Source organism: Marmota flaviventris, chromosome 12 (assembly GCF_047511675.1).
Source record: "Marmota flaviventris isolate mMarFla1 chromosome 12, mMarFla1.hap1, whole genome shotgun sequence".
Taxonomy (NCBI): Eukaryota; Metazoa; Chordata; class Mammalia; order Rodentia; family Sciuridae; genus Marmota; species Marmota flaviventris.
The window spans coordinates 83,059,948-83,084,167 of NC_092509.1; the positions used below are offsets into that span (position 1 = coordinate 83,059,948).

A 24,220-nucleotide genomic window follows, 5' to 3' on the forward strand; every position below is an offset into this window, starting at 1 on the left:
ATAGAAACAGTACAATATTATGGAAGACTCCAAAAACTTTTCTAGCAGTTTTTGAAATCTTTTGTTTGTATTTTACTGAACAAATATTGAATGAACTACTTGTATGTAGTGGGAATTTAATAGAGTTATATCCCTTTGAGCATGATAACAGATCATTTATTGTTTTATATGTGCCTTTCACACCCTATTATCAGTTTTCTTAAGTGTGTGATGTGAAAAGTTTTAAGAAAAATTTATTTAAGGAAAATATTTTGCTAAGGATGAGTGAGACTGAAATTTTACTATATTAAAAATAAAGCCCTTCTGATGATGGGATAATTGATAATAATAAGTATTATTGATGAATGCTACTCCTTGTTTTACCTCACACCTGGGGACTCAGTTGTCCACCCTCACTTCCCCAAAGTTAAAATTTTCAAATCAATAGGAAGAATGAAAAAAAGGAAGAAAAGTTGTGAAAGGATATCATACATTTTGAGCACTAGAGGACACATTAGTCAGCGGAAGTTTTATTTGAAGAATATAAGTTTAAAAAAATTGCCCACTTTAATGTATGTTTCTTAAATGTCCAGCACTTGAAATTCAGTATTTTCTGACAAAATAGTTTATAGTATTGGTCCATTGGTAATAATTTATTTTCTTTTCTACAATCACTATGGCTGTTTTAGAACCAAAGTTAAGGAATAATGGATTTTTACATTTTGGGACAGAGCATCAAATGTTCAATTAGTCTTGTAATGTTAAGGTTATATTTAGTATCTGAAAGTATATTCATATATTTTAGTAGTAAGGATTTTATCTAATGGTTTATACTGTTACTTAAACCCCAGTGTAACACATATTATAGTGTTATGATAGTAATTAGCTAAAATTATTTACAGCTTAGCAGTATGCTCCTTTGGAGACGCCATATTCTTATTTTTTACCTGAAAATTTATTCCTTGGTACATTGATAGCTCTAAAACACTGTTTGTTATGATAGTTTATTGGTTGAGAATGTTAACAAAAGAAGCAATTTTTAAAGAGTGGGTGGTGGTTGCCCTTAGATTTTGGAACAGTGTGATTTGCTATATAAGCAATTAATATTGGATAAAGCAGACTGGGAAAATAGAGTTGAGCACAAGAACTCAGTCATCACATGTAGCTTCTTCTACAGTTTCAGCAACAGTTATTTCATAATTTACAAATATTTTCTGAGGACTTCTAGTTTATGACAAGTTAGAACAAATTGTCTTATGATTTCCTGGTAAGGGATTAGCATATGCTCAATTTGTTCAGTCTATGAGGTATTACAATTTATCTTGATGTTTGACTCATGAGTGAGTTTACACATTTCACACTCATTCTAGTTTTAGAAGACAGTTCCAGCTTTAAGAACCAACTGATGGGAGATATGAAAAATTGTGCTCTATATGTGTAATAAGAATTGTAACACATTCTACTCTCATATATAAATTTAAAAAAATAATAAAAAAAACCCAACTGATGGGATAGATGAAACCAATGCCACATATAGATATATTCTTGCCTTTGTCTTTCTTTTGGAAAATAAAAATACTGGGCTTACTGTTTCATACTTTTACTATATTTTAGGGTATCCCAAAATCAAGTTGGACAGCACTTTACCTTTGTACTGACAGACATTGAAAGTAAACAAAGATTTGGGTTCTGCAGACTCACATCAGGAGGCAAAATTTGTTTATGCATCCTTAGGTAAGTAATTGTAGTAGAAAAATTGATTGCAGGATAGACTGTGTTATTCTTTATTTTGTTAGGCCAAAGCAAAAACAGTAAACCTCTTGTTTTTCTTAACTCTTTTTTTCTAAATCTGAATAAGTGGAACAATAATTTTTCTTACTTCCTACATACAAAATCAGTTATGTGTAAAGATTTACCAGTACCATAGTCGAATTTTTCTTCAAAGACCTTTACTTTTTTAAACATAAGGTTTTGTTGATTTATTTTTAAAAATTAAATATTAAGATATGAGTTCAAATAATATGTGAGTTTCACATATTAAAGAGGATACAATAAATTCAAGTAAACTAATGTGTGCCCTTTTCTGTCATTGAACCACAACTTCAGAGTATTTGAGATGAATTGCTGTTTTAAAGCAAAGGTTGCAAAATTGTGATGGAGCAGAAGTTAAAGGTTTTTGTTCGGCCACTGGGTGTTTTAAAAATTTTAAAAGATGTTGTTAACCTTATAAATTTTAGGATGCTTTGTATAAAATTTATATTTCTAATTCCTTTTGAGAAATGGGAATATCTGCTAATTACGGTCCTTTACTCCCCAATGGCAGCAATAAGCTGAAACTACATGTCAGATTTTTAGTTCTGTAATTATCTTGCTAGTTTCCATAGTTCTTACCTGTTCTGTCTCAATAACTTTCCTGATGGGCCTAGAGTTAGTAGGTAGACTGTGTCTCTGGCCTGTGGACCTCAAATCTGAGTTGCTGGCTATTGAGGAGGAGGGGTTTTAAAGGCAAGCATTCCTGCAGTGTGTCCTCATGAATCAGAAATAAATTTGCATGTAGCATTTAAATTTAGTAAAGCCATCATTACTTCAGAATATTTACATAAAATATAAACTATGACTATTTGTTAAATGACTGTAACATGAGTACAGTCTCCATATCTGCATTCCAGTTTTCATTCATTTGTAGGAACAGATTCTAAAACACAGTAGTCAATTTTTTTTTTTTTTGTGGTTCTCAAACTTGTGTATGCAAAGAATACCTGAATGTTGAAGTATTCTTTAAGTATTAGGAGAAGTGTTATCTCCAAAAAAAATTGTTTACATAAATACAATAAAATATCAAAAGTTAAATCGTATTTGTCAATCAAGGTAACCTGTCATATAAGCATTGTTCATTATTTTATCTTTTATTAAAATTATTCCTTTTATATGTGATGGCTTTTTTAGGTCATTTGACTGCTTTTTGGTAGATGTGAAATATATCTAAAACCTCTATGAAAATAATCACAGAGAAAAATTTTAAATTGTGAAAATTCTATTCTCCTCCTTATTTTTCTTTGTAAATTAGGAAAATATTTCCTGTTTGACATTTTAATGGCATATCTTAATCTGTCTGAAAGTTAGCATCCTTTGAGAACAGTTATTTAGAGTAGTCAGATAATAATTTAGTTTTAACAGTAAACAGGGAATTCAACTATAGTAGAATTAAGCAAATTATTCAGAAAGTTGTTGTGGATGGGTAAATATCTATCTATAAGTAGTCAGCATTGTCTCTTGGAAAATAATTTTGGCAAATCTCTTTAAGTGCTATATAGCTAGAGGACTAATAGTGTTCTTGGTTTTGGTTTGTCTACCTGGTTGGATCATCCTCTACCACTTTATAATTGTTGAAAGGAATGATGAAACTATAAATATACTAGAAAAAATACTGCTGACTTTAAAAATATTACTGTGATGGTGACAGCTTTTATGTACCTAACATGGATTGCTGAAACCTGAAAAATTGGTGCAGTTGCCCATGTGATGATGATGAATATTTTTGTTTGGTGACAAATATAATAAGGACACTTTAAATATAAGTAATAAACTGGTAGAAATAAATTTATAACCATTATAACATGGGTTTAATAGTCATAATATATTAAATACTTAAAAATTAATAAGAAAAAGAAATCAGTAGAGAAATAAGTATCTGAATAACTCAGAGTAAGTGTGAGTAGTACACTTATGAATGCTGCTTAGCCATACTGAAAGTAAAAAAAGAGCATATTTAGATCAACAGAATTGAAAAAATATATTCTTAATAAGCTTGAGTGAACATACATCTTATGTGCTAATTAGTTGGATCTTGTCATTCCACAATACTTGTATACTTCAAAACGTGATATTTAGGGGCTGGGATGTGGCACAAGCAGTAGCGCGCTTCCGGGCATGTGTGCGGCCCGGGTTCAATCCTCAGTACCAGATACAAAGATGTTGTGTCCGCCGAAAACTAAAAAACAAATATTAAAAAAAAATTATCCCCCCCCTCTTTCTCTTTCTATCACTCTCTCTCTCTCTTTAAAAAAAAACATGATATTTACATGATTAACACATATCATTTATATACAATTTAAATAATAATAAAAATAAAACATTTGATGACCACATTGATGAATATTCTTCAACAGAACTTGACTAAGTACTTTATGGTGCATTTCCCAGCCTCCATTCTATGCCAGAATTCTTTATGCTACCTCCAAAAGCACAGAGAGTTTTGACATACTCCCACTGTTGGCAGTAGTGCCTGGCATATATGTAGATATAATAGTAGATATAATAGATACTTGTAGAACAAATGAGTGAATGGCTTAATACAAGGAATGTTATTTAATTGCTAGGCAAAATTAAACACAAATATACATCCTGACTTAGAGAAATGTTCATGAACATTTCTTGGAGATTGATTGCAAAATGATGAAAATTTTCAAAGTAATGTTTATGAGACTGTATGTTCTATGTTTATAAAGAACATATCATATGTGTGTATTTGAATATGTATTTTAAGAAGTAGCTAATCTATGACAAATTATAGTATATTAGTCTATGAGTGCATATTCTTATCAAAAAGTCTAGAAGGATACCTTCTTCCTTGTTTATTAAACACTTTAGAATTTATCTTTTTTTGCAATATGAAAAAATCATTTCAATTGTTTTTTTCTGAAAATCTGAGCTTCCAACATTTTACAGATAATAAACTATAAGTATGAAACTATAGATAATATGTTAAAAATTATCTTTTTTAAAAATCATCTTTTCCCTGATAAAATAACTATCTTATTAATGTATTTCAGTATAGTCAGTAAGTTGATCATGGCAGTGTAACAGAATTAAAATGGGAAGGGGGAGATTTTTCCTATACTCCAGAAATGTGAAGATGTGAAAGAATAACCTTGGAAAGAAAAAACTATTGCTGATGTTGTGACTATGACAATCTTAGAGTCAGATATTAGTGCTTTTCTGTAATTTCAATGTAAAACATACAGTATATTTTATGAGATAGTTAGATAAATGCTAATATAAAATACTAAATTTTATTTCCTATTTTCCCCCTTTTAACAATGCTCATTTGACAGTATGCTTAAGATGTATTACAAAAGAGTTTGTTTAACACACACACACACACACACACACACACGATATATCAAACCAAAATATAGAATAAGTAGTAAATTTTTAGAAGGAATAGGGGAAGACAGATATTACTGAAATACAGTAATATCTTATAAACTACTCAGAATTATTTTGGGGAAGACCCCCTAATTTATAGACCAGTTTTCTTTATAACAGGCTATGTTGCTTCCAGTGGTATATGAAAGAAGATCAACTATGTTGCTCTTCTGAGAATTTACTAGTGGCTAGTCAAAGCCTCAGAGTAATGTTTGCAGTTTTGTAGGACTGTCTTGAACTCATGTATTAACTCATGTAGTTAATAGGGCTAAAATTTATTGAAGATTTTGACAAAATACTTATGTAAGGAAGTTACATAAATATTTTTAACTAGATTTTTTGATAAAAACATGTTATATTTTATCATGAAAACTAAGAAGATTCAGAGAAGGTTAAAAAAGAAAATAAGTCATACATTTGTGCCACATAATCAATACTTACATTTGGTATTTAGTTCTAGTCTTATTGCCATAAAACTTGTTAATGTACATTTACAGACTTTTATACAGTAAATCAAACTAAATAATTAACTGTAGTCTTTATTCATAATTACTAAAATACATGAATGTATCTAAAGTAATCCATAAATCCAGAAAGTTCCAGTGACTTTTATAATATCATCCATTAGTGCAGAGAATTTTTCACACTAATCTGACATTTGGTTGTGTTTCTCTTTTGTTTCCTTAGAGGGTGAAATTTCACACACGTTTTTTTCCTTCTGATTACAGGTTATTTTTAATCAGTTACTTATATATTTACTTGAAGTATGACTTTTGAATGTTAACATTTAATACCTTGTCCTTGAAGCTGTCATTTGGTACAGTATTAATGCATTTATATTGAATCATACTGCATCTTTAAATATTATATTGTGAGAGACATTGGTTTGATTATTCATTTATTATTATTCATACTCAGTAGCAAATGAATTAAGATTCTTGGGTAGAATTAATTGTTTTTCTTGTCGTTTCTACAATAACATGAACTCTGAATTTTTCTGTTGTTATCAAATATGTCTCCCCCATATTCTCATTTATGTTGTTACCCCATAATGTGTAAATTTGTGTTTCAGTGATCTAAAAATTTTAAAAGAAAAATATTTATAAATGACTCTTGAGATTTTGTTGATATTGAACAATTAGAAATGTTTTAGGACCTTTAAAGTAGTTATAATAAAATAATACATCCATCTACCTATCTACCTACCTACCTATATAAGGAATTTTAAGATAGTTTATTGCAAAGTAAAATAAACCACTGCAAATTGATAGAAAATTTTCATTAGCGCAAGCAGAAAACAACTTTGATGGTTGACTTTTTGAATAGCAGGGACTCTTAAATTAATGATAATTTTCCTGATGACAGTGAATTAGCAGCATCATGCAGTGTTTGTTTGCTGTAGCCACATTCTCTGCTAAGTGACTTATATGCATTATTTTAAAAATAATTCTTGGAGTTTAAGTTAGAAATTTATATCCAATACATTAAAGCTACTTTTCTCCTGGATCATGCTATTATGAGATTTAAAATAATTTAGATTTATGTTCAAGTTCTAAGTGGGATAATTTGTACACAGTGCCATAAAAAAACCATGTACTCTTTTCCTCCTAGACATACACTATTATAAAACTTAGAAGTTAGTATTTTTTTAAATTGTACTCATTTTGTTCACATTTTAGAAGAAAAATTAGAATTTAGACCTATGTAATATAAAAGTTGATATTTAATTTTGAGCCACTGTAATATGCTTTAATTATTTTTCTGACATATTAATAATTTAAATCTTACCATTATTTTTATTTAGAATTGTTTTTAATAGGCTAGCAAAAATGCAAGAAATAACTTTTTTTCTTAATTTGATTAACATAATTTTATGACTATAAAATTGTTGCCAAGGGTTCAAAATGAAATACTCTTAATAAGGAAGACAGATTTATGTTTAGGGCCTTTGTAGTTCCCCTTGTCCCCTTTAACTCATACCAAACTCCAAGCTTTCACACTCTTCCTTTGGGCAAATCCCTTAGAAGCAGAATGTTTCAATTTTACACATTTTGTGTCAATTTTCCAGACAGAAAAACAGCCTCTAGACATTAGACGTTTTTCTACGGAAAGGCAGTTTCCTTAGTTTTATTTGATTACTATAAGTTAGGTTCCTGCTGATCACTCAGACCGTTAGTGGTTGGTTACCTGACTATTTGACAAAAAACATTTCCTTTCCTTTATTTAACCTTTGACTTTGGAATGTAAAAGTTTTATCAGCTCTATGGTGGGAGTCCTCCTGTGCCACAAAATGGACTCTCTCTCTCTCTCTCTCTCTCTCTCTCTCTCTCTCACACACACACACACACACACACACACACACACACTCATAAATACATACACCACAGGCACACACAAAACCATATCTATCTTTTGTTGTAAGTCTTAAAGAAAATTAATAATCTTACAATTAAACTTTAAATTCCTCCTGTCTTTTGTTTTAAAATAATTAGTTTTAATGTATTTGTTTTTCATTTTGTATATATTTGCAATACTATGAAAGTCACATTGACTATTAAAGAAATTACATGATCTGTTTTTAAATATTTAGTCTTTACAATATGTTGAGTAATTTTTTTAACTTCTAGGATTTTTAGGTTGATTGTGAAAAACAGACTTTGAATATCTTTGGATGTATAAGATTTAATGAAAAATATTAATGATAATCAGTTTAAGAGCTAATAGATTAGTTAAAATTATTTCTTTGAACATATATTATTTGAGAATTTCCTCAGAAACCACAAAAATAAAGGTATGGAAATAACATTTCTTAACTCTCGCAATGTAAGTTTATAATTTACAGTATTCATTTTCTGTATATGTGTGTGTTATATTCAGATCAAAAGTTTTGGGCATAGTTTCCTTTTTTAAAAAGGATGTTATTTTTCTCCACATATTTTGATTTAAAGTGTGAAATGGAATCTACTCAAAGTATTGGCGTTATTATACTACTTTATGTACCCTGGACTGTTTTCTTGTCAGTAAGGAAATTGAACAGTAGGATTTCTTGTTGAGTGGTTACTTTGTATCAGGCATTGTGAATTCAGTTATACCTGCAAGGACCAGGTTGGTGACTCAAATGAGAAAAGTAGGTTAGGTTCCTAACTATGGACGTAAGTTTGGTGATCTGAATAACATACGACACATATAAAGACAGAAGTCAATATTCAGCTTTAGGCATTTGTAACAGAGTGAAAAATGAGTGTCTAGTATTGCCAGTTCTTTGATTTTTATAGGAACAGAAATTGAGATTTTGAAGTGAATTATCTGAGATTTAGAAATTGACAACTTACTCAATTAAACAACAGCCACTACTCCAGGACTGTGATGATCACACAGAATATGGCCATGGGCTGGCTGGTTGCAGCCTGCAGATAGCCAGTTTATAATCTGTGTTCTAGATGCTTGCATATTTGCAATGGAAAATGTTCTTGCTTTCTTGATGCTTCAGGAACATGTGGCTGGGTTTCGGATTAATTTCACTTTAATATAAGTTATGCTTTTATTAAAAGCTGTGAATGATGTATACTCTTTAAAAGAAGATAATATCACTGAGAACCAGTGTATGTGCATAAAGAGCACATTGTCTGTGACTACACTGTGTTCTTTATAGTGATACTATGTACTGGCATATCAGGACATGCTTAAACAGAAGTTTGATTCTGTCTTACTCTTTCACAAATTATGTGTACAGAAAAATGCTGGCTAGCTAATGCAGTTATGAATCTTGTGATGAGGTCTAAGCATTCGAGTGTTAAATAAATTTAAGTTATTTGGGAAGGCATCTTCTACCTTGTTTTAGACTGTTTTTTTCCCCCCCAAACTTTTTAGCTACAGCAGTGAAAACAAAAGCAGTATAAAAATTTAAATTGGTTTAGTTACCAAAACATTAGAAGAAAAAGCCAAATTAAATAAATCCGAGACATTAGCACATCTAAACAAATGAGAGTTTAAAAATATAAAGGAAATGCTCTGAACATTAATAGAGATACACAAATTTAGGAATTATGAGTTAGCTGATTTAAGATTATACCATAATTAGTCCAGTTTATTTAGCCATGTAAAAAACATTCAGTCATTGGACATATTTATTCAAGGGCTGGATATTTATTTTAGAAATACTTGTCTACATTGGATGATGAGCTGGATGCAGGTTGACTAGAACTCCAATCCCAAGATTGCCATTTGGCATCCTTGTAATTGTGGTTAAGTTGCTTTGTATTATTTTAGTCAAATAATAGATATTAAAGTAGTAGTATAAGAATTAGACAAGGTAACACAGAAATATCACACTGTTATACTATTTTTTTTCAGAATTTTATTCCCTTTCAACTATTTGAACACATAAATTCTGTGATTCTTAGCTTCTGCCTCTATACCCAGATGGATATATAACTGACTATTGAGTAATACACCCTAAATAGAAATAATAAAGCATATTGGGGTTAGGAAAGATGATTGTGAAAAATATCCCATAAAGGTCTGATTTTTAGATGAAATCATAATATGGTGCCAGGACGAAATTCAGCAAAAGTATTCTTAGACATTTATAAAACAATAATAATTATATAGCTATAGAAGGCCTAGCGTGAGAATTTAAAAATGTTTAAAAGTAAAACTAAATATGGATATTTTAAATATTTTTTATTATCTGGATTTATCACTTTGAAAAACAAGTAAATAAATAATCCTACACATAAATTATATTTTTCTGTATATATTAGTTGCTTAATGAAAAATTGAGCTCTAATTAAGCTTCATATATTGAAAGGAAATTATAACAAATGAAAAATAAGTATGTAGATGAGAAAACCAGAACATTTAAAAGAACATTAAGGTATATGGTCTAGAGAGAAAAAGATCATCTTACTTTTTAATAGCTTATATTATGGGATCTATATTATATTTTTCCCTTTTATAGTGGACTAAGAAAAAAGAATAAGGTTAAACAAAGTTTCACACTATTTACATAAGATGAAAAATGACAATGTAAGATATGTAACTGCCTAAAATTAATAAATTCTTTTTCTAAAACTCATTGAGAACAGGATAGGAACAAACTGACTGATTCTTGAGTATATTAGAATTAGAGCTTGTTTTATTTAAATGTATAGGTATGAAATATATGACATTGAAATTTTCTTGAACTAGTCACTTCTTCAGGCCAATAAAAGTTGAAATGTGAATATGAAATGAATTTAAATGAAAGAATTACATTCTAACAGTATAGTATGTCTTGATAGGATAGCTCCATTAAATTATTTCTTTCAGAAACTGGTGTACTCATTTGCATTTTATTGAGTTGATAACTTAATAATATTTAGGGTTTTTTAATAAATGAAAGATATAATAGAGTAGGACTTAAAGACTTGAATAATATGAAAATTGCAGTTGTCAATACTAATTTCTGATTTTCAGATTCCCCAAAAGCTTTCACAGATTTGTCACATCCCTTTCCAAATTTTTTCAGATTCTCACACAAAGCTGTCAGCATGCTTGTTGCAAACACCTATTCCAGCATTTCTTTAGGAAGCTTTTGTTTTCATTTCAGTCTGGAGTGGTTGCTTTCTAGGCTTTTGGACAATTCTTATCCTTGGACTTCTCTATACTCCCATGGTCTTGGAGTTCTTGTTTTTTGTATCTTCCTGCATTCTTCCCTCTTAATTGCCCTTATTTTGTTGAGGATGGCTTAGGAGAATTTTTGAGTCCTTACACAATTGAGAATGGTATTATTCTATGGTCATACTTTGCAGATAGTTTCTCTGAACATGAAATTTAACTTCGTATTTTGAAGACATTGCTTTTGAGAGATACAGTGATAGTTTCAACGTGACTCCTTTGTATGTTACCTGTTTTGTGTCACTGGGAACTCTTAGTCACTTTTCTATCCCTCTTCTTTAATTTCATGGTGATGCTCTGGTTTGGCTCATTTGTTGTGCTATTCAGTCACCCTTTTAATCAGGAAACTTGGATCTGAAGTTCTACGAAATTTTTCATTCATTTTCAAGAAAGAAACTTTCACTTCTTCCCTTTTTTTCTTTTCTTTTTTTAATAGCTGCTACTTGCCAACTACATGATATATGAGACTAATAATGCCCTGATGTTTTAACATTATTATCTATCTGTCTCTTTATTCTAGTTTCTGGGAGATTTTCTTATGGTACTTTCTACCTTCCCATTGATTTAAAATTCTTGCGCTTTTAGTACTTCCAACAAGAATTCTATTTTTGTTCTATAATAATTTCTTCCTCCATTTCTTTTTAATTTAAATCTAGTTTGTTTAATAAGATATTGTTCTTTATTCTGCCCCTAAGGATATTAGGGAAAGTTTTGAAATTCTCTTCTGCTGTTTTCATAGTCTATATTTATTTGGAGATCCTTTTATATTTGTTCATTACAAAAATGCATTTGTGTCTGTATTTCTTCAAGTATTGGGTGGTTGGACTGTTCATTTACATTCAAGAAGATGGTAGTAAAGTGAATTGGAAATATACTATGTGCAGAGGTGGGTTTAACATCTACTGTCTTGCTGGTTTTCAAGTTTCCCTTGTACATATCAATTCATACCCTTTTTACTCATTTATTGCTATTTTAACAGTATTTCCAAATGGCACAGATAAATGCATTATTAAGTTTGTTAGTTTTAACAAGTTGTATAAATATATTTAAACATTATTGGCACTTTCTATGTTTTTAGTTACTATTTGTAATTATCTTAAAGAATTTTGTATTATTCTGCTGAGTAAAAGTACTATAGCTTGCCTAACTGTTCCTCTTTTGTTATGACTTTAGGTTATTCATGGTTCAAAAAGCATTATTCATCATCACTAGGAAAGCAAATATTCTATGAGGAAATTCTAATAGAATACTGTTTGTCTAAGCTTAGTTCATTGATTATTTTATCTTTAATATGCTTTATGCATGTTCTCTTCTCTGACCATTGTTTGGTAGAAGTATAAGAGTGTTCTCTCTTTAAAAGTAGCTTATTATACTAATGCTTTGAAGAAAAAAAATGGGTATTTGTTAATTCATAATTAACAAAACTGTTGTGATTTACTATTTTTCCATATGGAAATGAAACATGGTAATAAATGTTAAATTAATAACTTTGGACCAATTTTAAATATACTAGTATTTTTATTTGTTAATAATAATATAGATTTTATTGCATACAGATGATTTTTGGATTTAGTATTTAACTTTCATAAAAAATTTCAGTTTGATCTAGTAAAATGAATTAGAATGACTTAAAGTCATTTTTGATTTTGGTATCTAAAAACAATTATTACTTTTTGAAATTTTTAAATTAGTCTTTCTGATATTTGTATTAATATTTATTTTGAAATTTATCATCCTACTTAAACATCATTTCTGAAGAACTGAGTAAACATATAATTCTATTATTTTTTCTTTGTAGTAATATTTAAAAAGAAATATAGTTATGTGATGCATAATGATGTGAAGGTCAATGGCAGACCACCCGTACAATGGTGATCCCATAAGATTGGGACAGTAGTGACATTGAAGCCATCTTGCTTGTGTAAGGACAAGCAAGTATAAGTACATTCTGTGGTGCTCACATAAGGAAATTGCCTAAGGTCACATATCTCAGAATGTATTTCTGTAATTAAATGACACATGACTGTAATTATATATTATTTTTAAGGCTTTTTAACATTAGTTTTTATATAATATTATCTTTACAATGGTTAATTTTTTATCCTGTGATTTTAGTTATTACTATGAACTAGGATTAATTTTAGATGCTGTTGATATTTTAAAAAGTATGTAATGGGCAATTTTTCAAATAGATCTTTGATTTGTGATTCGTTTTATGAGAACCAGTAGTGGATAATGTGTAAAATTTTTCTGAAGCAGTAAAGAGAATAGAATGTAGGTATAGTTCTTTTCTGTTCTTTAGGATCAGTCTGCTCAAAACATTATAAATTTAATGATTATTTAATCTGCCTTTTTCTGATTATAAATTTTAAATATTTATGTGGACGTGTATATACAAATGCACATTTAAAATAATTTGTTTTGTCATAGTTACTTGCCATGGTTTGAAGTATATTACAAGCTTCTAAATACTCTGGCAGATTACTTGTCTAAGGAACTGGTAAGCTATATTTTTTATTTTATTTTTATTGTGTTAAAATATACATAACATAAAATGTTATCATTTTAACCATTGTAAGTATATAGTTTTGTGGCATTAAATATATCCACATTATTCTACATCCATCAATTTCTAGACATCTCTAGAAGTTTTTATATTGACAATCTGAAACTTAATACCCATTAGACTTTAACTACCCATTTCCTTCTATCCTCTTTCCTGAAAATGACCATTGTACTATATCTGCCACTATGATTCTATGTACTTCATGTAAGTGGAATCACACAATATTTATCCTTATATTCAAGATACCCATGTTGTACCATGTGTCAGAATTTCCTTTCTTCTTAAAGACTGAAGGTGGCTTTCCATTATATCTATATATGCTGAAGTCTGTTATTTTATTCAACTGTTGGTGGACACAGATTGTATCTGCCTTTTGGCTTTGCTTTTATGAAGACAGTTGTACAAATACACATCTTTCAATCTTATACTCAGTTTTTCTTGGTGTATACCTAGAGGGGTTAATGCTGGGTAATCCAGTAATTCTGTATTTCAGTTTTTGAGGAACCATCCTACCATTTTCCACAGTGGCTACATCATTTAACATTCCCACTAGTAATGTACTAGAGTAATTTTGATTGTATTTGCTTTATTTCATTTATTAATTGATTTTTTTCTGTTCCAGGAAAATGATTTGAATGAAACACTCAAATCACTCTATAACCACCCAGTACCAAAGGCAAACACTCCCGTCACTTTGAGTGTGGTAAGTAATCACTAAATGCTTTAAGAAATCTTAGCAGTTTCTCATTTAAGAACAATGTTACTTTAAAAAATTATTTACCATGTCACCTATGCTTCTGCTTCTGGAGAAGCTTTAGCGATAGGACTAAGATTAGTAGGTGATAATTTTGAGTCTTTTGATGAGCTATAATTGTCATAACTTGATATATTTGAGTTGTGTATTTTAGTAGTTATTAAACTGAAACACTAAAAAATATTTTGAACTGAAAATAACTGTGAGGTTTTGATGATCTGATGAACTGAATGGTTGTGATGATCATTCATACTTCAGGTGAAAGTCATGTATAAATAAAGGAGTACATACAAAATGTGTGTGTGTATATGTGTAGATAAAATCACTAGTCCCCCTAAAATGAAAACAATTGTTAATAAGAATAGAAAATGACATTGCCACAAATGACATGCAGGATGAAAATACTGGATGAAGAGTTCTTGTTCATTCCTTAGTCTGAAATATGTCTTCTGATATAATCACAAAATAATGTAAGTATCATTAGAGTTTGTCAAAACAGCAAGCCTGTTTACTATTGAAACTTTTTAATGAACTGTGCCATCTATATCTAAAAATAGACTAAAAACAAAGTTCATGGTAGTAAAATGTAGATATTTTCATTAATATTCTCCATTACTTTGGCATGTGAAACTGAAGGTTGAATTTTATTTATATTGATTTGTTTCTTTCACAGTGATAGTAAACTTCCATATTAACAAACAAGAAAAAATTTTACCAGGCAAGAAAAATTGCTAGGATAAGTAACTTGAAATATAGATAGTAATAGGTATTTTGTGTTTTTGCAAGATAAGGAAATCATTATTATTATTCTTTCTTTGATAACAACTTTCTCCTTGCCTGATAAAATTATATTTATACTATAATTTAATAATAGTTTTTTTCTTACTTAACTCCATTCTTTACATTTTCACTGTCACACCCTCATTCAGGTGCTAAGCACTTCAGATTGTCCTTAGTCTAGAATCTTTCCTTCCAGTTCTTTCTTCAAATTAAACCACCTTAAACCTTGTAAAGTCCACTAATGAAAAACAACTCCTCATTTTATATACAGAATTTGTTTGAACTTTTGGCCAGGCTTTCCGGACCATCCAATTCCTAATTTTACTCTAACTTTTCATGTTCTGTATCACAATTTTTTTAAAATCAGTCCCTACAGTGGTCACATTGTTTAGCCCAGTTTCTTGAATGAACATCTTGCTTTCCTTTTGCACTGAATCTTATTTATAGACTGTCTATATTTAGACTAGCTCAGTCCCCACCTTTGTGAAGCTCTTGCCACACACCTCAACGTGTTCTTTCTTTCCTGTGATCTCTGCTGCCTTGTGTCTGCATCATCTTTTGTTGGATACTGCCAAAGTGGAAAGAGACTGGGGATGGAAAGCCAAGAAGACCCTGGATATTTTTAATCAAATTTGAGAGTCATCAGCAGAGATAGTTGTAGCTTTGTGAAGAATATACTGTAGAGAGAATATGGAGAGGAGGCTAAGGTCTAATTGCCCAATTAGACTGTGAGGACGAAGAAAAGAAATCCAGTGGAAAAAATAGAGGAAAGAGCAGATAGGGAGAAATTCACACTCATAGGTCATGAAAGCCAAAAGAATGCAGTGTGTATGGTTAGTGGCAATACAGCAGAAAGGCAGTAGAAAGTGCAAGCAAAACAAAGAATAATCTTTGGTTTTCCAAAAAGAACTCCTCTTTCTTGGAAAGTATTATGTTTGAAGTGATTCTGACACTTTGCTAAAGAGTTATGAAAATTTATTTCCCTTTAATTGACATATAATAATTTTACCTATTTATGGGATGCAGTGTTGTGTATGTGTAGATTATATGACAATGAAATCAGAATCTTTTAGTTATACTTGGAATCTCTGCTTCTATGACAAATTTTTAGATTTCAAATATGAGTTAAATCACTCATATATCCTTCTGTGTCTGACTTGTTAAATTTAAGATAATAAGCTCTATTTTCATGCATGTTGCCACAAATGACATAATTTCATTTCTTATTGCTGAATATTCTGTTGTATATATGTATCATTTAAAATACCTATGCATTCATTGTCAGATGAGGAGGTTAATGCCATGTCTGGTCTGTTATGAACAATGATGCATTGAACCTGGGAGTGAAGACATTCTGGTTTCCCTTCTTATGGCCAGACACCTAGTAGTGGGGATACTGAATCATATGGCATTTCTATTTTTAATTTTTTGAAGAACCTCTATACTGTTTTCCATAATGGTTGTGCTAATTTACGTTTCCACTAACAATGTATAAAAGTTCCCCTTTATACCCTCCACAACTCTTATTATTTTTTGTCTTTTGGATAATAGCATTGTAACTGGGGTGAGGTGATAACACATTTTGGTTTTGATTTGCATTTTCTTGATAGCTATTTATGTTGAGATTTTTTTCTGTATATATTTTGGTAAGGTAGACCTTTGAATAGCCTATGATATCTTTCACATTTTCTACACCTAGTCTCAAGTGTTTGGTAAAATAACTTGTTACCTATGTTTAAATTTCATCTGCTTCTAATAACAGAATGTACCCAGTGTTACACACTGCTAATGAGGGACAATTTTGGGATTAGAACATTTATCTTCAACTACTAGTAGAGATTTTAGTTTTATGTTGCCAGATTAAAAATTTATGATCATGGAAGTTTTCTTGAAAGTGGGTTAGTGGTCACTAGAATATCAGATTTTATGAGATGTTAAATGTCTAAAAATTGATTTTTTTGAAACTGTGTTTCAAAAATCATTAAATAACCATAGTGTTCTCTACTCTCACAATATAAAAATACTTTCTTTAGGATTTTTTCTAGCATAGAATTACCAAATCAGCATTTAAAATAACACTTATAATCAATGGATAATGTGGCTGCATGAGTTTCTCTCAAAAACACTTTTACATAAGTTTCCCCTATATTCATTTTTTCTTATGTATTATAAGAATCAAGAAATATTTATTGCCAGTGAGCAAGTATTGAAAGATCAGCTCTCACTAATACCGGTGAGTTGAAAGACATTGGCTTCTAAAAATCATTATGAAATTGGGAAAAAAGTTGCTTCTTTTTCTCTGCCTTTAAAATTCACCTCAGTCCTATGGGAAATGGTAGACTGACTCTTTAAAAAATAATCATTTCGAATATATTTTCTTTTTATACTATCTTTTAAACCATGGTCTTATCAAATATAGTTATTGAAAACCTATCCAAATAAAATTAATAGAGACCAAATATGCATGTTCTCCATCTTCAGAAAAAGCAGTTTTAAAGCACATTCACAGCATGAAATTTTTGTCACAAGATTATCTTGTGGTTTACCTCAGATTATTTTTCCACCATGGAAAATGATACATTATGACTGTGTTAACCAGCCTTGTTCTCTCTAGTTTAATTGTGCTCTAATACTGCCTAGAAAAGTTTCTGAGTCTTTAATTTTAAAGATGATACTAAATGAAGATATTAAAATAATTTGGAGCTTAATATGAACAGAAAATAAAACAGTTTTTGGTGATTAAGTTGCACTTTGATTTTATAAATATTTGTAGATATTGTGGGAAATATGAAGGCATATATACTATGTTTTGTATGTAAATATTTCAGTGAGCTAGTGTATTGTTTGGTACATTGTAGCATTTGATCCTTGTTCACTTGGTGTGTGAAGGTCATTTTGTGATGAGCAACTATATTTTTAAGATTTAAGCATTTAATAACTGTGTTTTACAAAGAGATTTATTGTGACTTAGCTTATAAACTCTGGAATTTTGATATATTTTGACATATTTTTGGGAGGAGAAGCTTTATTTCTCTAGTCTACCTAAATTAGATATGTTTTAAGAATATATACTCGTAATTATATATATATATATATATATATATATATATATATATATACACACACACACACACACACACACACACACACACATACATACAGGTGTATATGTGTGTGTGTATAATTTTTTTGTTCTCTACTTTTTTACTTACATTATGGATTCCTGCATAGAAGAATAGTATAATTATGAGTATATCTGCATTTGTGAGAAATAATGAAGAAATAAGGAATAATGGTGTTATGTCTTTTTCCTTTTTATTTGTTCTGTTATACATTTCTTAATATGTTGTTGATAAAGAAATTAAGAAAAATGAAATGAGGGAAAGTATTTCTTCATTTAGAACATGTAGGTAGGATCTTACACATTCACTTAGGTCCTGAATTTCCCTGAATCAAGTTGAGGTATGTGTATATGTGTATAAAATCTTTAGTAATATACTCTTTTTGGCCTTAACTGAAAAGTCATTGTTAAATTTATATAAACCTGCTCTTTCATTTAAGAGTTTCTTAAATTCAACAAATCTTGAGTGTCAGCCCCCATGACATTTATTAATTAAACTATTTTCTTATTTTTAATCCCAAAATTTAATTCTTTTCTTACATGATTTATTTTTACTGATTAGCATTCCTACTTCATTGCCCCTGATGTAACTGGACTCCCAACAATACCTGAGAGTGTAAGTTTTCTGTTTTTTACTTTTATTACTTATATTACAAATTTTATTTATTTTGGTCTCACTCTTATGGATTCCTGCATAGAGAAATAAGATACATTATAACTGTCTGTATTTGTGAGAAATAATGAAGAGATAAACAATAATGGTGCTGTATTCTTTTCCTCTTTATGCATCTGCCCTGTTATACCTTTCTTAATATGTCGTTGATAAAGAAAATTGGGAAAAATTATCTGAGGAATAGTTATGAACATTCTGTTAGGTTCTGCTTCCCTATACAAAGCTGAGAACGTGTCTCAGGAGATGGCTACTTTAATGAACTGACGACTGCATTTTAGATTTCTTGTCTATGACTCTGTCCTAATCTTTTAAGTGTCCTATACTTGATTTCCTGGTTTTATTTTAAAGTAATATATATTTCATGAAGCTTGAAGAGTATTATAAGAAATTGGAAAAATGAATTAATTTTGCATTTTAATTAGAGTTCAAATGAATATATTGTTGATAAAGAAAATTAAGAAAAATGATATGAGGGAAAGTATTTCGTCATTTAGAACACTTAGGTAGGGTCTTACATATTCAGTTAGGTCCTGAGCTTCCCTGAATCAAGTTGAGGTGTGTGTATATGTGTAAAAAATCTTTGGTAATGTACTCTTTTTGGCCTTAACTGCTTGTGTGAAAAAAATATTGTTAAATAATTTTTCATTTAAGAGCCTCTTAAATAGTAGAAATAGTCTGTGTTTCTATAATGTCACAAATTAATATTTTATGGAAAAGTTTATATGGGTAAGTGGAAATAACAAATATTTTTTGCTTTTTTAAATAACTATGAAAATAAAATATTCCCTTATATACTTTTTCTTCAGTTTCTCTTGGAAAGTTGAACTGAATCTAAATAATTCAATCAAAAGTCAAGGGAAAATCAATTGGAAAAAATATGTTCAAATACACTTATTATTTAACTAAGAATTCTACTCTTTTTTCAAATGTTTTCAAACCTACTGAGTGAAAATAAAGAAGGCAAGTGTAAATATTCTAATACTCAAAATAGAATATCTAATCAAAACTGTTTCTAGTAGAGTTGAATCCTGGGAAACCCTATTTAAAATGATTTTTTTAGACAACCCCTATGAAAAGACTTAGCATTATTTTACTTACTATGGGCCTGAGATAGATCCTCAAGTGTCAAGGCCCATCACAGATAGTGGGGTCTTGACCTCTGCACCTTGTGCACAGGGCATCCTCCTATATTTACCTCATGGACAACTGACCATATCTTGGCTTATGTGGTTGTGGCCCCTTCACAGCAGAGTTTCTAATACAAAGTCAAAGTAACTCTCTTCTACCTTCTATCCTCTCCACCTTTCTCTTACATTTACCAACAGACAACTAATAGCTTCAATTAACAAATACCATGGATTTTTAAAGACTATTACTTTGAAAGTTTTAGAGAATTAAACATTCTAATGAAATGCCACTGAGAATAAAAGTTTTTAAAATCTCCCTTAACACATTTTATTTAGCAAAAAAGTCTTGTTTAGGGGGAAACAAACAAACAAACAAAGGACAGAAATATCAAGAAGCATTCTGTGTTGTGAAATAATTCCCTATCTAAAAATATCTATCTTTAAAATTATAGGAAAATATTAATATTTAATGTTGTGAATGTAACTTTGTATATGCAGTGTTGAAGTGGAAGGTGAAGTGGGCCTTAATTAAAACAGGAAATGGATCTCTCCCCATCAATTCAACATCACTAACTGATATATAGTCTCTACTGATATGTTCTTCTCTGACTACCAGTTTATTCTGATAAAGTTTCTGTCTTTTCAAAATTGAAAAAAAAAGCAGGATTTCTTTTCTTTTTGCCCAACTAAGTTTCATTCTTCCAGGTCATAGTCCACCTGGTAGTACAGTTTCAATTTATTATCATATCTTAATCAGTTTCTTCATTACTTTATTGCTTTCTGATATGCTTAAATTTGATTACAGAAAGCTAATAGTAATTTCAAGGAGAGAATCTGAAAATCAATGTAATTTGTCCCAATTTTGTTCTTATGTAGAATACATCTTATAAGAGTGTTAAATCAAGGAATCAATTTAGGATATCACCAAATACATTTGGTTATAGTGGTATAAAGCAAGCCTGACATGTGGTATAAACAAAGGATATTCCTTAATAAAGAATCAAGGACTTCTTATAAATCCATCTTATCCTTTGGTTGTCTTGTGTATTGGACAGTGATTTTTGCCCGCAGAGTGAATGACAAACATGAGAAGACTCAGAGAATTCTGGAACAGTGGTTTTTCAAAAATCACTGTCTGTAAGAATCATCAGGAGTATATGTTTAAACAGCAGTTTCTTGGGACCATACTCTGAAGATAATAATTCAGTAGTTTGGTGGGGGCCCAGGAAATCAGCTTCTTTTCAAATACTTGGTGTTGGGGGGAGGGAGGCTGGGAAATATGCGACCCTCTGATCACCCTCTGAGAAACACTTTTGTGGAGAGGGTTATGCTTCCAATAATAATGGAATATTGCATGCTTCATGTAGCAGCAGAATAGTATTAAATTTAATTATTTTAATGAATGCCACTTTTAATAACAACATCCTTTGAACTTTAAGACTTTTTGATAAAAGTATAAAATGTTTTTCTTCATATTCACCATAAGCTGTAACTTGAGAATTATTTTTCACTTGTACAGAGAAATCTTACAGAATATTTTGTTGCTGTGGATGTGAACAATATGCTGCAACTGTATGCCAGTATGCTGCACGAAAGGCGCATCATTATTACCTCTAGCAAATTAAGCACTGTAAGTACTTCACACTTTCCTTTTAAATAGCATGTATTGAGTGTTTCACAAAAAGACCTAAAAACCTCTGCAGATTTAGAAATGTGTTATGTGTACTTATAAGACAATATCTACATACTTTTTTATATATGGTTTTAATCTGGCTCTTGAAGTACAAAAGTCTGATTTATAGAAGGCTTTCTCAGATGCATTAAATCAGGTTAATTATTTTTTCTTATCAGGAGATGAGAGTTTTTTTTCCTCTTTTTAACTCTCCACAGTTCATTTTAGTACCTTCTACCACATAAAGAATTCTTAAGAGCTATTATGAGATCTTTATTATTCACTTATAGCTTTTTCCATTGGAGCTACTTGAAAGAAATCAAGGAGCCATGATAATAGCTGCTACCCTAACCTGGTAATAGGTAGATTCATCTTTGTTGCCAAGTAGTGGTTTGGGAGTAGATTCTATAATAGTTCTGGTTTGGAGGAGCTCTTCAGACTGATAATAACTTAAAAGTCAAAGTAGCATTTTTTATAAATCACAGGTTTTATGACACTCACTAAAATGTTCTTTTGGAAGGTCTTCATTACTGTGGTAAAGGCTGTGAGAATAGGAGGATTTTCTTGGGTCACAGAAAAAATTTTAAATGTATTTTACAAGTTTTCATAATTTATTCTGCATTAAGCATAAAAATATGTTTTTTTCAACTTTTTAGTTAATACAAACTTAAAGTTTTGAGTAATCTGTAAGATATTAAAAACCATTATTCAATACTGCATGAGTTTGCTTCTGCACATATTTGTTTACTTGATAATAAATAAAACCATAATTTTAATATTTTATTTTCCTAGAGTAGAAATAAAAATTTTATAATATTTTAGCACCTAAAAGTAGAATGAGGGTTAGGATTTCTTTATTTCTTTGGGATATCTGTTTAGTATTTAATAATGAGAAAGGTATTTTCAGAGACATTAAATGGTCATCCCAAGGCCAAAAAACTAGAAATAATTAATGAGAAACTAGGTTTCCTAATTCTGTCTTGGCTTATTTATTTTGCTTTACAATTGAAAAAGTAAAATTTTGAGATTTTAAATATTTAATATTGATGAACTCACTTTTCCCCAAATTGAAATACATTGTACATGTTGAAAAATGTAAGCATATAAAGGAGTAAATGTGAAAAAGTGATGAGGTAGTATCAGAGAGTAAGTACTGGTCAGTTGTAATGTAGGTCATATTTTTCTTATACATCTTTAAAACATGTTGAGATGTTCAGTCTGAATCACATGGTACTTTGACTCACTGCTTCAGAGGTTCAGTCCATGGTTGGCTGCTGATTCCATAGTTCAGGGCCTGAGGTAAGGCAGAACATCATGGCAGAGGGCATGGTAGAGGAAAGATGCTCAGTTCATGAAGCCAGGAAGGAGAGAGAGAGAAAGAGACAGAGAAAGAGAGAGAGAGAGAGAGAGAGAATGAATGAGAGAGAGGGAGAGAGAGTGAGAATGAGAATGAATGCAGGTATGTGAGAAAGCACTTGAGAACAAGAAATCATGGATAATATAATCCCCAAAAGCACACCAGCAGTGACCTACTTCCTCCACCCATGCCCTCTCTGTCTACGGTTACCACCCATGAATCCATTCAAATTATTAACCCATCAAATGGATTAATTGACTGATTAAGTTACAGCTCTCATAATCCAATCATTTGACCTCTGAACATTCCTTTATTGGTTCACACTTGAACATTCAGGGGTTATCTCATATCTAAACCGTAACATTTTATTTATTTGAGTTTCTATTGTTTTTAACTTATCACTGAAGTAAACCCATTCTTTATTCTCTGTCCACCTCTTCCTCCTTAATTTTTAAACATGATATTAATATTATAAAGGATATTTTTATATTGATTTTATGAAGATTAAAATAATTTTACAAATTGTTTTATAGGATTAACTTTGTAAGAACTAATTTGTATTAGGATTAATTCATGCAACGAATATTTATTAGGCACATATTATGCATCAGATATTTTCCTACATACTAAGAATTCAACAGAAAGCAAAACAAAGTTCAATCAATCTTGGTGCTTATATCCAACTGTTGTGAAACAGATAAACAAATGAACAAATAAATAGTTGTTATGTCATACAATGCTGAGTGCTATTTGTTAAAGGATAAAGTGAGTGTGCCTGTACAGAGGATAAGGCAAGAGCCAGGTTTTGGTTTTATATAAGGTAGTTGTGGGAGGGAATGCCTCTTCAGTGAGATAGAATTTAGGCAGAGATCTGAGGAAAATAAGCTATGTGAATGGAGTGTAAGCTGCTGCGTTTAGAACACAGTAGGAATAAATCTGAACACGTGTTTTTGAAAAATATTTGGTTTTATTTTAATTTTTATCCCTCTCTTAGAGGATGTGTAACCTTTCTGACTTGGTTTCTTCAAGAGTAATTGCAATCTTAATCTCATAGGGTTGCTATAAGAATTAATGGACACAAACACATAATTGAAGTGCTTAAGATTGTGTCTATGTAGGATAAATGTTCAATGTTTAGTTTTTTTTTTTTAGAGAGAGAGAGAGAGAGAGAGAGAGAGAGAGAGAGAGAGAGAGAGAGAGAATTTTAATATTTATTTTTTAGTTTTCGGCAGATACAACATCTTTGTTTTGTATGTGGTGCTGAGGATCGAACCCGGGCCGCACGCATGCCAGGCGAGCGCGCTACCGGTTGAGACACATCCCCA

At 30.4% G+C, this 24,220-nt stretch overlaps 1 protein-coding gene across 1 annotated transcript in view; it reads left to right on the top strand.

The window, feature by feature from the left end:
- The window catches only part of Dennd1b (DENN domain containing 1B), a 245,765-nt gene that overhangs the window by 93,732 nt on the left and 127,813 nt on the right, over positions 1 to 24,220 (top strand). Inside the window, exons 5-9 of the mRNA XM_027945669.2 lie at positions 1,594 to 1,713; positions 13,276 to 13,345; positions 14,034 to 14,114; positions 18,629 to 18,682; positions 21,386 to 21,496. Coding sequence (XP_027801470.2) covers positions 1,594 to 1,713; positions 13,276 to 13,345; positions 14,034 to 14,114; positions 18,629 to 18,682; positions 21,386 to 21,496 — 436 coding nt within the window. The remainder of the gene's footprint in view (positions 1 to 1,593; positions 1,714 to 13,275; positions 13,346 to 14,033; positions 14,115 to 18,628; positions 18,683 to 21,385; positions 21,497 to 24,220) is intronic.